The sequence below is a fragment of the Dendrobium catenatum genome, unplaced genomic scaffold, assembly GCF_001605985.2.
Source record: "Dendrobium catenatum unplaced genomic scaffold, ASM160598v2 fragScaff_scaffold_156, whole genome shotgun sequence".
Classification (NCBI taxonomy): Eukaryota; Viridiplantae; Streptophyta; class Magnoliopsida; order Asparagales; family Orchidaceae; genus Dendrobium; species Dendrobium catenatum.
Window position 1 is genome coordinate 4,465,243 of NW_021318618.1, and position 11,822 is coordinate 4,477,064.

Here is an 11,822-nt window from a genome sequence, read left to right on the forward strand (position 1 = left end):
ATGTTCACATAATGAAATTCTCTCACAAACAAGACCTACATGTCATGTGGATCTAGATAATTTTGTTCATTACTAGGTTAACCATATCTTAGAAAATCAGCTAAAAAATGCCCTAAGTTGATAAATCAATTCATAAATATAATAACCAAATAAAAATGAATTTCCTAGCGCAAAAACCCAATGGATACTATCATGAATTGACACCCCTCGGGGAAAAAATAACAACCACCACCTTTCTGAAGGGAAAAATTCTAAAAAAAGAAAGCAGTAACAAAGTAGTAGAGAGAATAATTGCACATAGAATATAAGCCCGTAAATATAATACTAATTGGTTTTCCCAATTTCAAATAGAGAGCTTAAAAATGGGTAATTCAGGGTTCACACTTTAAACTCATGGATCTTAAATGAACCAGTAATGTCAAAAATAAACCCATGCCAGTTTGAGAACGACTAGAAAACCACATCCAAGCACAGTTAAAAAATAGCTTAGCTGAAAAACTATATGCTTGGACGGAAGTAGATAATAGATATAAATCAAATGATGCAAGCAAAAATTTGGGAAGGGCACCAAATTTTTACAAGCAAAAAGTAAGCAAAAAAATTAGGAGCCCTAATTTTTTTTCTAGAAGAACATTCCCTTACTAGGATAAAGAAATTACACGAAATAGACAAAATACAACTTCACTTTTATATTATAATAGGACTTACAAACTTGGACACTTACAAACGACTCAAACAAGACACCTAAAGTTCATTCATCCATTGACCTAAAGGAGCTTTGCTTAGAGAGAAGAAAAATACAAGTTGAATGGTACTTGCGAAGAGGAGGCAAGAAGTCCAAGACGAAGATAGGAGAAGCTCGCAAGTCTTACAAAGAAGTAGAAGAAGAAGAAGTGGAACAAGCTCTCAAGCTTTTCCAAAAACCCTCAGGTTTTGCTATCCAAAAATTGCATTTTCACCCACCCTTTAAACATACAAATGAGCCCCTATATATAGGAAGAAAGGGGAGCTAAGCAGCCACCAAAAGTCACCAAGAAGAAGGCCAAAAGACAGCAATAAACTGCAGCAGAAAACTGCACATAAAACAAAGAGGCAGCCACCGAAATCCCCACAAAACTGCACAAAAAAACAGAGAGGCAGCCACCGAAATCCCCACCCAACAGCCACCAAACAGCAGCCCTTATTCAGTAAATGAAACAAAGAAGAGAAGCCACGGGAACCAAGTAGCCAGCCATGGGAACCAAGCAGCCATCTACGGGAACCAAACAGCTAGCTACAGGAACCAAAGGGCCAAGGCACGGGAACCAGCCAGGGAACCACGGGAAAACCAGTAGCAAGGGACCCGAGGAGTCAACACAGTAGACAAGGGGGCAGCCACGGAAAAACCAACCAGCAAGGGGAAACCGAGAAGACAAAGGGAGGAGAAGAGGCCCAAACTTATTCCATAATAAACTCCTTGAAATAATAGCATACCTTTTGATTTAATGAGCTAGGAAGTGCAATTAATCTCCAATCATTGAGCTAAAACTTCAGCTCAAGCATTTATGAGCTAGCACCAAGTAAATTTCAGAATTTTGAGCTCCGTACCAAGCAACCAAGGCCCAAACCGAGAGATAACAAGAAGCCCAAAAAAAACAAAATATACATTTTGTTTTGACCCCCCCTTTGCATGCATCACCAATATATCAAGGCATGCATAAAATGTAACTTCACATAAAGCAGGAGCAACAATAAGTTGAAATGACTCACATTCTCTGGCGCCAACATTCTTCTCAACTCTTCCTCAGATGGAATACGAAAATCAATCCTCTTAACCCAAGCCCCTTTCTGAAATATTACAAATGCAAACAAGACAACAAACAGAATAATTCAGATCAGCATTGAAGTTGAAAAAATAAACTCCATTGGCTCATGGAATAGTGTAGTACTAATGCAAAGTTCCTAACATAAATTGAATGCACCTTCAAATCTGCACACAGTTTCAGTCTCTTGCGCATAAAAGCATCTGTTAAGCCAGGAAAAAGTGCTGCCAACTCATCGGCACGAACAGATGGAAGGATACCAGGTTTCTCATTTGCGCGAAACTGTCTGTACACATATACCAGCATCCTGTTCACAAGATATGACTGTACATTTTTTGACCCTGGGGAAAGTACCTCCATATGAGGTTCCTGTAGCACATGACCAATTAAATTGTATTTCATCTTTCTTTTCATTGGAATACATTGTAGCACTGCATTTACCCAATTGAATTTTAAATTTCACAAGGCTACCATAAAGAATCGAACTATCAAGATTATTTTAGTAAAAAATTAGCATATTCTCCATCACAGCAATAATATTTTTAATGGCACATCATTATTGAGATCACAAACTAAAAATCCTATTGCTGCTATTGAAAAAAAAGGAAAAAATGTTTTTAAATTAAAAAAACTTCAGCAAACAAGGCAGTGCAAAAAAAATTTCCCTGTTAAAACTTGGGGAAGCATGATAAATGACAAAGGATGTGCATTTTATGGCTAAAAAAAAAACCTACCTGTTGTCCAACTGCATATAGTCTATCAATGCGTCGGAGGGATAGGGCGCCTTTTGCTGAACGTACCAAAAGATAGTCTGTATGAGGCAATTTATGGGGAAAAATAGGAGATCTGTACATGTTAGTTTCAAGACAGGATTGGCTGCAACCCGGACCAATATCTCCAAGGAAAGGAGATCTGTCAGAAGGATCAAGCGTAAGCACAGTGCCAAGGCCATTGTTCACATTTCGAAGAGATGAAGCAGTTTGATCATTTGGCACAAGTTTTTGGTAATAAGTGCAAAATCTAGCTCCCATCCCAACATTTCCTAGTAATAAAGGCCGCTCCTCGCAATACCTATGCCCATATAAACAAAAGCTCTAACACCATAAGCAAGTAACAGTAAAAATTATAAAACATGCTTAAATAATCAACTAGCAACGCAACAATAGCAAGTTTTATAAAAAGGAAAATTGCAAAAGTCAAAACAAGTGAATTTTATTGTATAAATCGCTGCAATTTCATGTGAGTGTGGCATAGTTAAGTGCATCAACTTTACCAATGAAAGTTGTCTAAATTTTTTATAACCCATGAATAACACTCAAATGAGATAAAGCCCAAAATAATTCCCTGAATATTAATTATTGCTAAATTTAGACCCTCAATTTCACTGCCCCAATTCAATCCCTCGACTATTAAAAATTGATCTAATTTAGCCCCTATGTTAATAAAATTGCAAATTAAATGAAAAAAGATGCAGCTCTCCCACTATTCATAATATGAAGGGAGAAATTTTCGTAAAAGATTATAATTTCATTTATTTTATAACGCTACTTATCACGTTCCCTTGCAATTGTGAGATATCAACGCTACACAGTGATGAGGGATTGCAGAGTTCAAACTAAAAGCAACGAAGTATTGAAGCAACATGCGACAATCTCTAACAAGCAACGTGAAAGAGACTAGTGTTTCAAATTGTGTATGCAAGCAGAGAAGTATAAAGTAATGCAGATATTTAATTACTTTTTCAAATTTAAAGTGTTTATATAATAGTCAATTAAATCTCCTGTAAGATTAATAATTATCAATATAATTTTTCATAATAACTTACAAGTTTGATACACATTACAAAAATTTTTGTTCTTAATTATTCACCCTTATTATTTAATATGTTAACTTTCATTCAAGTTTTGTATTTATTATAGTTTATTAAATGTCAAAATAGAGCAACAAAAGAAATAAAATTTTACATACACTTACATTACCTAAACTACATTCACGTTTAAATTTGTTGTTAACTTTAACTACTATTTTCGGCCATGTGATCAAATTGGATCAATTTTCAATTGACAAAGGACTAAATTGAGATAGTGTGAGAATCTGAAACTAAATTGGTTACTTATTCATAATCGAAGGGCTACTTTGGACTTTTTCTAAGATCACGATATTTTCATCAAAAGAAAAAAAGAACATGCTTTAAATGCTCAATTTCTTGAGAATAATAATATGAAACCAATTAGGAATTGCACGTAGAAATTTATAAAGATTGAATTAGGCGTTGTACCGTCAACCAATGTTTCACTTAGAAAAGATTTTACAAATTGAAAGTTGTCTAAATTGATATGGCAAGCAATTACATATTAGAAGAACGAGATCTCAAATAATATCAATCAAAATTTCATTATCTCACTTTTGGAAGGAAAGAAAGAAATTCAATCCATATTAGAATTAATTTGGGCTTAGATTTAGGGACTTTCCTAATTTAGATTTGATAATTTAGAAAAGTATTTGAATTTCAAATTAAAAGGATTCTTCCCAAATTACCTAGGCTAAATTAAGAAGGTTATTATGATGATGGAAATCATCATTAAGAGGGAGATATGGGTTGGGAGGGGCCGGCGGCTTTCTTGGAGGTAGGGAGGGTGGAGGATGGGAAGGAGGTTGTTTGGCATATATGAGGAAGGGGAAGTTTGGGTGGCCGTCGGGCAAGGGGTTGGGTTGGCCGGCATGGGGAGCTAGGGGAGGAGGAGGCTGTCAGCTAGGGAAAGAGAGAGGGGGTCGACGATTGGAGTAAAGGGGAAGATTCAGGCCACAAGCCCCGGACACTTTCGGCGACTGGTGGGTATTGCTTTTGCCCACACCTTGGGACTTCCCCACTCAAGAACTCACAAGCTCTAGAGAGAAATCATAAATTTTATTTCATTCATCATCATCCAAATACAAGAACAAGGACCTAATATATAGGCCTCAATGAAAAATAAAAGAAAGGACTAAAATGCCCATAGGGATACAACTCAAATCAACACACAAGCAAGGGTACAAACGTAAATCTGAAACTAATACATAAATCTGAAACTAATACAAATAATATATCAAATATATAAACTCCTCATCATAGCCGTCGATCTACGATGCTTCCGGCGGTAAACATTCTGAAATCTCCTACAGTCCTACTGATGTCCTCATCAAATAATGTCTATTCAAATCAGCTCCATGTTTACCCTCCAAACAAGTTGGCCAAAAGGAAAACAATTAAAAAACAAATCAAACAATTAAGGATCACCCTATCAAGGAAAAAAATGTACTCGCTTAATCGCTTTATTCAATCAAAACTTACAAACAAGCAAGTCATTTTACCTCTCGCAAGTGCTAGGGTTATATTTCAATTCTAATCCAAATAATCAAGACAATTTAAACCACAAGACAAATCCAGGTACTTCATTAAGTTAAATGCTTTGAAATAATTATTTTAAGAATTTCATCTCCATAAAATGGAACTCATAAAAACATAGGTGTGATGTAAAAACGTACATGCAAGGATGATCCAAGTAATCAAAAAATACGGAGTTCCCGCGACTATTGGAAGGCTTGGGAGGAAGTATGTGGCATCTAAGAACCTTCCTGAACATGTGATCAGCAACCTAGAACGTCCGGGCTGCATTTGAAGTCCTCCAAATGGCTGGAACAGCAAGAAAACATGTGCAAACTTCCCTGGACAGCGAACCAAAACCTTCAGACAGCTGGTACGAAAGTTTGGACAGCACGCCTTGACCTTAGGAACCTTGGCAGCAGCTCTAAGGGTGATCGGATCTCAGGATTGTGCATAAAATCTGTCCAGAAAAATTCTGGACAGCAGTTTGGCATGAAGAACTGCTGCGTTCCGGCTTTCTGGATCCAGAAATTGAAAGAGTATAGCAGGAAAATTTGAGAATAACAATGGGAATAGTCTCGAGATTAAATTACTTGCCTAGGTGGCAAGATTAACTAAATCCCAAATCAATTTGGGGGAGAGAGAATGGAAATCTGAAATTAAATTTCATATTAAGTGGAATTGGCGGGATGAATTTGAATTTAAATTCAAATTTTAATGGGGAGAATTAAATTGGATGAGAGGGAATTGTGGGAGGTAATTAAGGAGGCTTAATGAGGGGGGCTATTAATGAAATTGGAGAGAGAAAGCTCATGGAGAGGGGCCGGCCAGAGAGAGAGGGGAGAGGGGAATTATGGCTAATTAAGTGGGACCCACACATTATTCAAATCATTAAAGAAAATCTGAATTAAAATTCATAATTTATTTCAAAGAGGGGTTTCCTAATTTAAGTGCTAGTATTTGGAAAGCTTTTGAATTTCAAATTTGAATGTGAAATTCAATTAATAGCTCTCTTAATTACTTGGCCATATTTTAGGGGAAGCAATTAATGCCCTTTTGAAATTTGAATTTCAAACATGTGGTTTGGGTGAGGGGGGTAGAGGAGTTTTCAAATAGGTAGTGAATATTAGGAAAGAAAAATAATAACTCTAATTTGATTTATTTTGAAATTGGATTCATGAAAGAAACTTTCCTAATTTGGGATTCACTATATGGAAAGAATTTGAAATTCGAAATTTGAACTTCAAATATGGAGTGGTGGAGAGAGGGCCGGCGGGCGGAGGGTTGGTGCCGGTGGCTTGGCCGTTCCAGGGAGGCCGGCGAAGCTGCCGGTGGCGGGATCGGCCTGGGGTGGCCGACGGTGGACTTATGGGGGCCGGTGGAGGGAATTTGGGAGGAAGAGAATTTGGTTAGGTAGAGAAGAAATAAATTGGGTTTAGGAAAAAGAAAATCCGAAACTACACACCTCGAGCAACACCTTCAATAGAACTCACAAAGAGATCATCCGGAGCAACACAACTCGAGCAACACCTCCAATAGAACTCACAAAGAGATCTACAAGTGTCACTTCCTCAAGAACTCACAAAGAGATCTTGGGAATCTCGAAACTCACAAAGAGATCATTCTCCTCTCATGAACTCACTAAGAGATCAAACAAGTAGAATAAAATTTCATTAACAATTCATCATCCCATTACACAAGAAAGAGCCTCTATATATAGGCCTAAGAAACTAAAACAAAACGCATATGCCCCTAAGGCTTACATAGGACGACCCTCTTAAGTGATGATAAAAATGAAAAATTTATAATAAAAATTCAAAATTACAAATAAAATATAAGATAACGTGAGACGATGACAGCCGTTGATCTTCAGCTCCTCGAATAGCCATAGACGGTTGGATGTCCGCATCAAGGTGTATTAAAATAATTGTACAAACAGCAAGCAATCTAGGAAAAATCGTGTTTAGCTTTGCAGTATATTTTAAACTTGTTGACCCAAACAACTTGATGTTATTACATAGAAGTTTAAGATTTTCTATATTAAAAAAAAAAATTATCAAAACATAAACATTTTATACGAGAATAAGATACAATGTCTCAAAAAAAGTAATTCTTTTCTATTAACAACTTATTTACCAAATGCAATTAAAAAAGGTCTTACTTCCTTTTTATTTGAGATATTCCTTCCTAATTGACTAAGGAAAATTTTATTTATTTATTTATTTGAACTCTTTGCATAAGAAGTTTTTTTTTTTTTTTTGCAACCAATTGCCAAGATTCAAGGAAAATCATATCATATCAAAATTTCTTTTAAAATTTTAAGGACAAGATAAATGTTCACCAACAGCTGGATTTATTTAGTTTAATATCATTGAAGTTCAGGATTGCAAAAGCAACTTCTACTTATTTAGTAATGTTATGAGTTCAAATTGGATTCAATAAGACTTACGCATATAGTACAACATCATACATCAACAATGGTATAGTCCAAAGCATGTCAAAAGTACGTGAGGATGATTTCAAAAATGGAAGGAGAACCAAAGGTATATACAAAGTTAACTACTTACTCCATTAAAAATACATGTCCATCTTTGACAGATAATTCAGACTTCTTCTTAAATGCACCAGGTGGCCGCCGAGGTTTATTTTCACCAGGCAACCTTTGTGCCTTTGGCCATATCTGTATTCTTGTACGCACAAGATGAAGCACAGAATTTGGCCGCACTCCTTGAAATGCAAGAAATTTATCATCCTCCAGCTCTCTACCAGAATAAATAATTTTCACCTTTTCGGACATTTTAAATTCTGCAACAATATTTCATCAGAGATTTAAATTTTACATAACCAGCAAAAATATGTAAGCCCGAGTGAAATAAAAGGATTCAAACCAGTAATACATTAGAGTAAAACAAATGGGCGTGCAAGCAAAGGAAATCATCACTAAATCAAAATTAGGAGATATCGAGAAAACGCCAAAAGGCAAGAAAGACCTAGTTTCTTCGATGTTTTCATTTTAACACTGGATAAAGTCTCCTCTGCATCAACGTGAAGCTTAGCTCCTTTCCCTGCCAAGGTCATTATAACAACTTTGATAGGACCATTGGTAATAAGTGCTCCTTGTGCCTTTGCAGCAATTTCATTGTCACGAGGATACCATAATGCTTTTGGTCTATGGAAATTGGCAATCTCCTTACTGCAAGACTTTGACATGTTAGAGACTGTCACAAACCAAAAGACACCGCAATTATTAATAAATTTACAAACATAACAATACAATGAATCTCTTAATTGGGATAAGACTAGTGATGATGATGATGATAATGATGCTGGTCAATAACACAGTGAAAGCTAGACAATTAAGTAAATAAAAAAGATTGAAAAAATAATTGTTGAAATGTTCATCAGATGCTTTAATTTTAAAAAGGAAATGAAAAAGTCAGCAAATGACGGAGAATTGTGTGCAAAATGTATGACAACCTTGTTGAAAAGACGCCATAGACAAATCACAAAGATCTTCAGCAAGCTGACATTATGCATGGATATTAATAACCATTTCCAAAACATGAAATATAGTTCAAGAATGGTGGCTGCTTGATAGCGAGATCTTGAGAAGTCATAAAGTACCAGCTGAAAAAGAAAGAGATTCTAAAGAAGATAGAGAAAGAGAGAAAGAAGAAATAGAGAATTTATGGAAGAAGAGCTTGAATAACTCATTACTCGTGTAAGAAATCATAATCAACTGCCTATAATACAAAACAATATGGAGACCCATCATAAATCTCAAATAATACATTCATAAAATGCATTATTTTTTTAAACAAATAAGTGGAATAAAGTGTCCTTATTATATATATATATATATATATATATTTTTCTTATTTTTTTTTTTTTTTTTTGGCGCGTTGGTGGATCTGCTTGCAGAGTTTCAAATTCTTCCTTTTCTTTAACATAAAAGATTTAGTAGATCTTTGAAAGTCCGAGATAAACCCAATCCACTTCAATTAAGCCTTGTGTGACCCCACTTGGTTGAGAACCCAAAGCCACCTCCACTCCCAAAATTATTCCAAAATTCCTATAGCGGAGAAGGTTGACATGATTCCTAGTGATTGATATATATTTCACAAAAAGAGGGTGACGGAAAGAAGATATTACTGGTTTGAAAGAGGTAAACCAAAGTCAGAGGATACATTGATCAGAGCGCAAGGTGATACAGCTGATCGATTCAGAATTACGCTAGAGTTCTTGAGACATCCACTCGACGGAGCTCGAGTTTTCTCCCACCTGGGAGAATGATGAGGACATCGGATATTCATACGGTTACGATTTTTAGTTATTTATTAGATGTTTTTTTTTTATATGTTGTTTTCCATTATACCTTATGGTGTGATCATATAGTTGTTGTGCGAAGGCATTTTAGTCTTTATTTTTCTCCTTTTCATGAGGCTATTTATTAGGCTAGCTTTCTTGTATTGAATGATTATGAAATGGAAATTTTCAGTTTGTGCTTATGGAACTCTTTGTGAGTTCTAAGCTTTCCTATCTTGGATGATCTCTTAGTGAGTTCGTGAGAGGAGAGGCCCAAGTGGGGCAAAGCAATTACCCGTCGAATCTTGGTGCGGACTTCAAGGTTCGCGGTTCTCTTATTCTTTCTTAGTTTTTTTTTTTTAATGTTCTCCTTGCAGCGAATTCCTCATCCACCCCAATTATCTCTAGCTCCACCGCCTAATCCCAATTCTCCTTATCTGCCCAATTAACCCGCGGCCTGCAGGCCTTGCCGTCGCCTCCCCTCTATTCCGCCCAGACCCCCCAGGCCACCCTTGCGCCACCTCCCGCCGCAAGCCAACCTCCACACCGTGGCCGTCCCCTTCCCCCTCTCTAGCCGCCCCCGGCTCCTTTTCCTTGGAATTTCGAAATTTGAAAATTCCAAAGTTTTATGAGCATTAAATGTTTTCCTAATTTTTTCTTCCCTGAATTCATGCAATCCATTTATTTGAATTCCAATTTCGAATTTGAAAATTCAAATTAATCCAATGATTGTCTCCTATTAGGAAAACTCCTCCTTTTTAGAAAACTGAAATTTAATTTCAGATTTGTGTAAAACTGAAATTAAGAATTGTGGTCCACCACCTAAATTAAAACAAATCGCTTCCCTCCTCTCTCTATATGCCGGCCCCTTCATTGGGTTTCTCTTCTCCTATTGGCATTTAATTTCTCCGCATTTAATTCTCTAATTCCCTCTCGATCACGTTAATTCTCCACAATTAAAACTTGAATTCAAATTCAAATCATCCCGCCAATTTTACTTAATCTGAAATTAATTTCAGATTTCAAATTTAATTGCGCCAAATCCTAACCTAGCTCTAGGCCTCCCCCTTTCCCACTCCTCCCTTCCCAAATCCCACCGCCCTTCTCTTTGGGAGATTCTGGGACTGTCCAGAGAAGCTCCGGCAATTGTTTTGGCGTCCCAACGTCCAGAATTACAGTATTTCTTGTCCAGAAAGCAAATTCCAGCATCTTCCTTTGCTCTGCCCACAGTTCCGGCAACTTCCCGTATGCTGTCCAAGTTCATTTCCACAGTGCAGTTTGCATGTCCAGGGAAAATCTGCACCGTATCTGGCTGTCCAGCCAAATTGGAAGTCTGTCAAACGTTATCCGGACGTTTCAAATTGTTGACGACGCTTCAGGGATTCATGGATGCCACTACTTTTCCAAGGCCTCATACAGCTCCAGAACTTCGTATCTTCCGGACTATTTGGGTAACTCTCCTCCAAGTCTTTATCTCTTAGTCGGCTACTCAATTGGAGGTTTCATAAGTGATCATGAAGGTTCATGCCATTTTCTCCGCATAAAAACTAGTAATGGCATGAAGTGTGTGAGGATCTTCTCATAGCAACTAATCTTAATGTAGTATAGGGAATGTTCTCGTTGAACCACTCATGTATGCCAAAGTAAGACTTAGTTTGGACTATTTAATGATCTCAACCCTCTCATGTGTTTAGCCTAAGCTATTTTATCACTTTATATTTTTATTTTGGCGTTTATCATCAAGAGGAAGCTTATAATTATTGTGCTCTAAAATTTAAGCGTTGCAACTTCCTTGAATTTAATCATCCATGCTTTGTACGTTCACATCAGTTGAGGTGTGAGTGTGATGATGTGTGTAATCTTAAGCTGACTATGGTCGAGTATTGGATTGAGCTTGCAGTAGTGATCTAACTGGAGGACCAATGCCACATCTAGGCATGATGAGTCTTCAACTACTACGTTGCTCCCCAACCCATACAATTGGAGATACATGCTATTTCTCAACTATTGTTGCTCGCTTCATCATAGATACTTTGGCTTTCCACTACTTTCACCACCGGATTGTCATATATGTTCCCATTTGTTAATATAATGCTGACTTCATGTTTTCATTACTTATACAACCATTCTTTATTGATTTGATTGATGTACCAGATTATTCAGTCACTAACAATCCAACTGGTCCTTCATGATAATTGTTGCCACTTTCAATACTACTTTTGCGTGTTTAGAACCATGCACTAAGCAATTTTGCTTCCACCACCATCATGGTCACTTTCCAACTCTTCGGAGAAGTGTTTCTTTTGGCCATGTGATCTTATGAAGGTCACTTTATTGCAGTTATTTTCTTT

The 11,822-nt window shown here is 36.7% G+C and overlaps 1 protein-coding gene across 1 annotated transcript in view; it reads right to left on the bottom strand.

The window, feature by feature from the left end:
• The window catches only part of LOC110113399 (transcription initiation factor TFIID subunit 1), a gene marked incomplete in the record, with an annotated part of 89,183 nt that overhangs the window by 51,236 nt on the left and 26,125 nt on the right, over window positions 1-11,822 (bottom strand). The window contains 5 exon segments of the mRNA XM_028692064.1: window positions 1,750-1,827; window positions 1,962-2,171; window positions 2,537-2,873; window positions 7,734-7,971; window positions 8,157-8,359. Of these exon segments, the coding sequence (XP_028547897.1) occupies window positions 1,750-1,827; window positions 1,962-2,171; window positions 2,537-2,873; window positions 7,734-7,971; window positions 8,157-8,359 (1,066 nt within the window).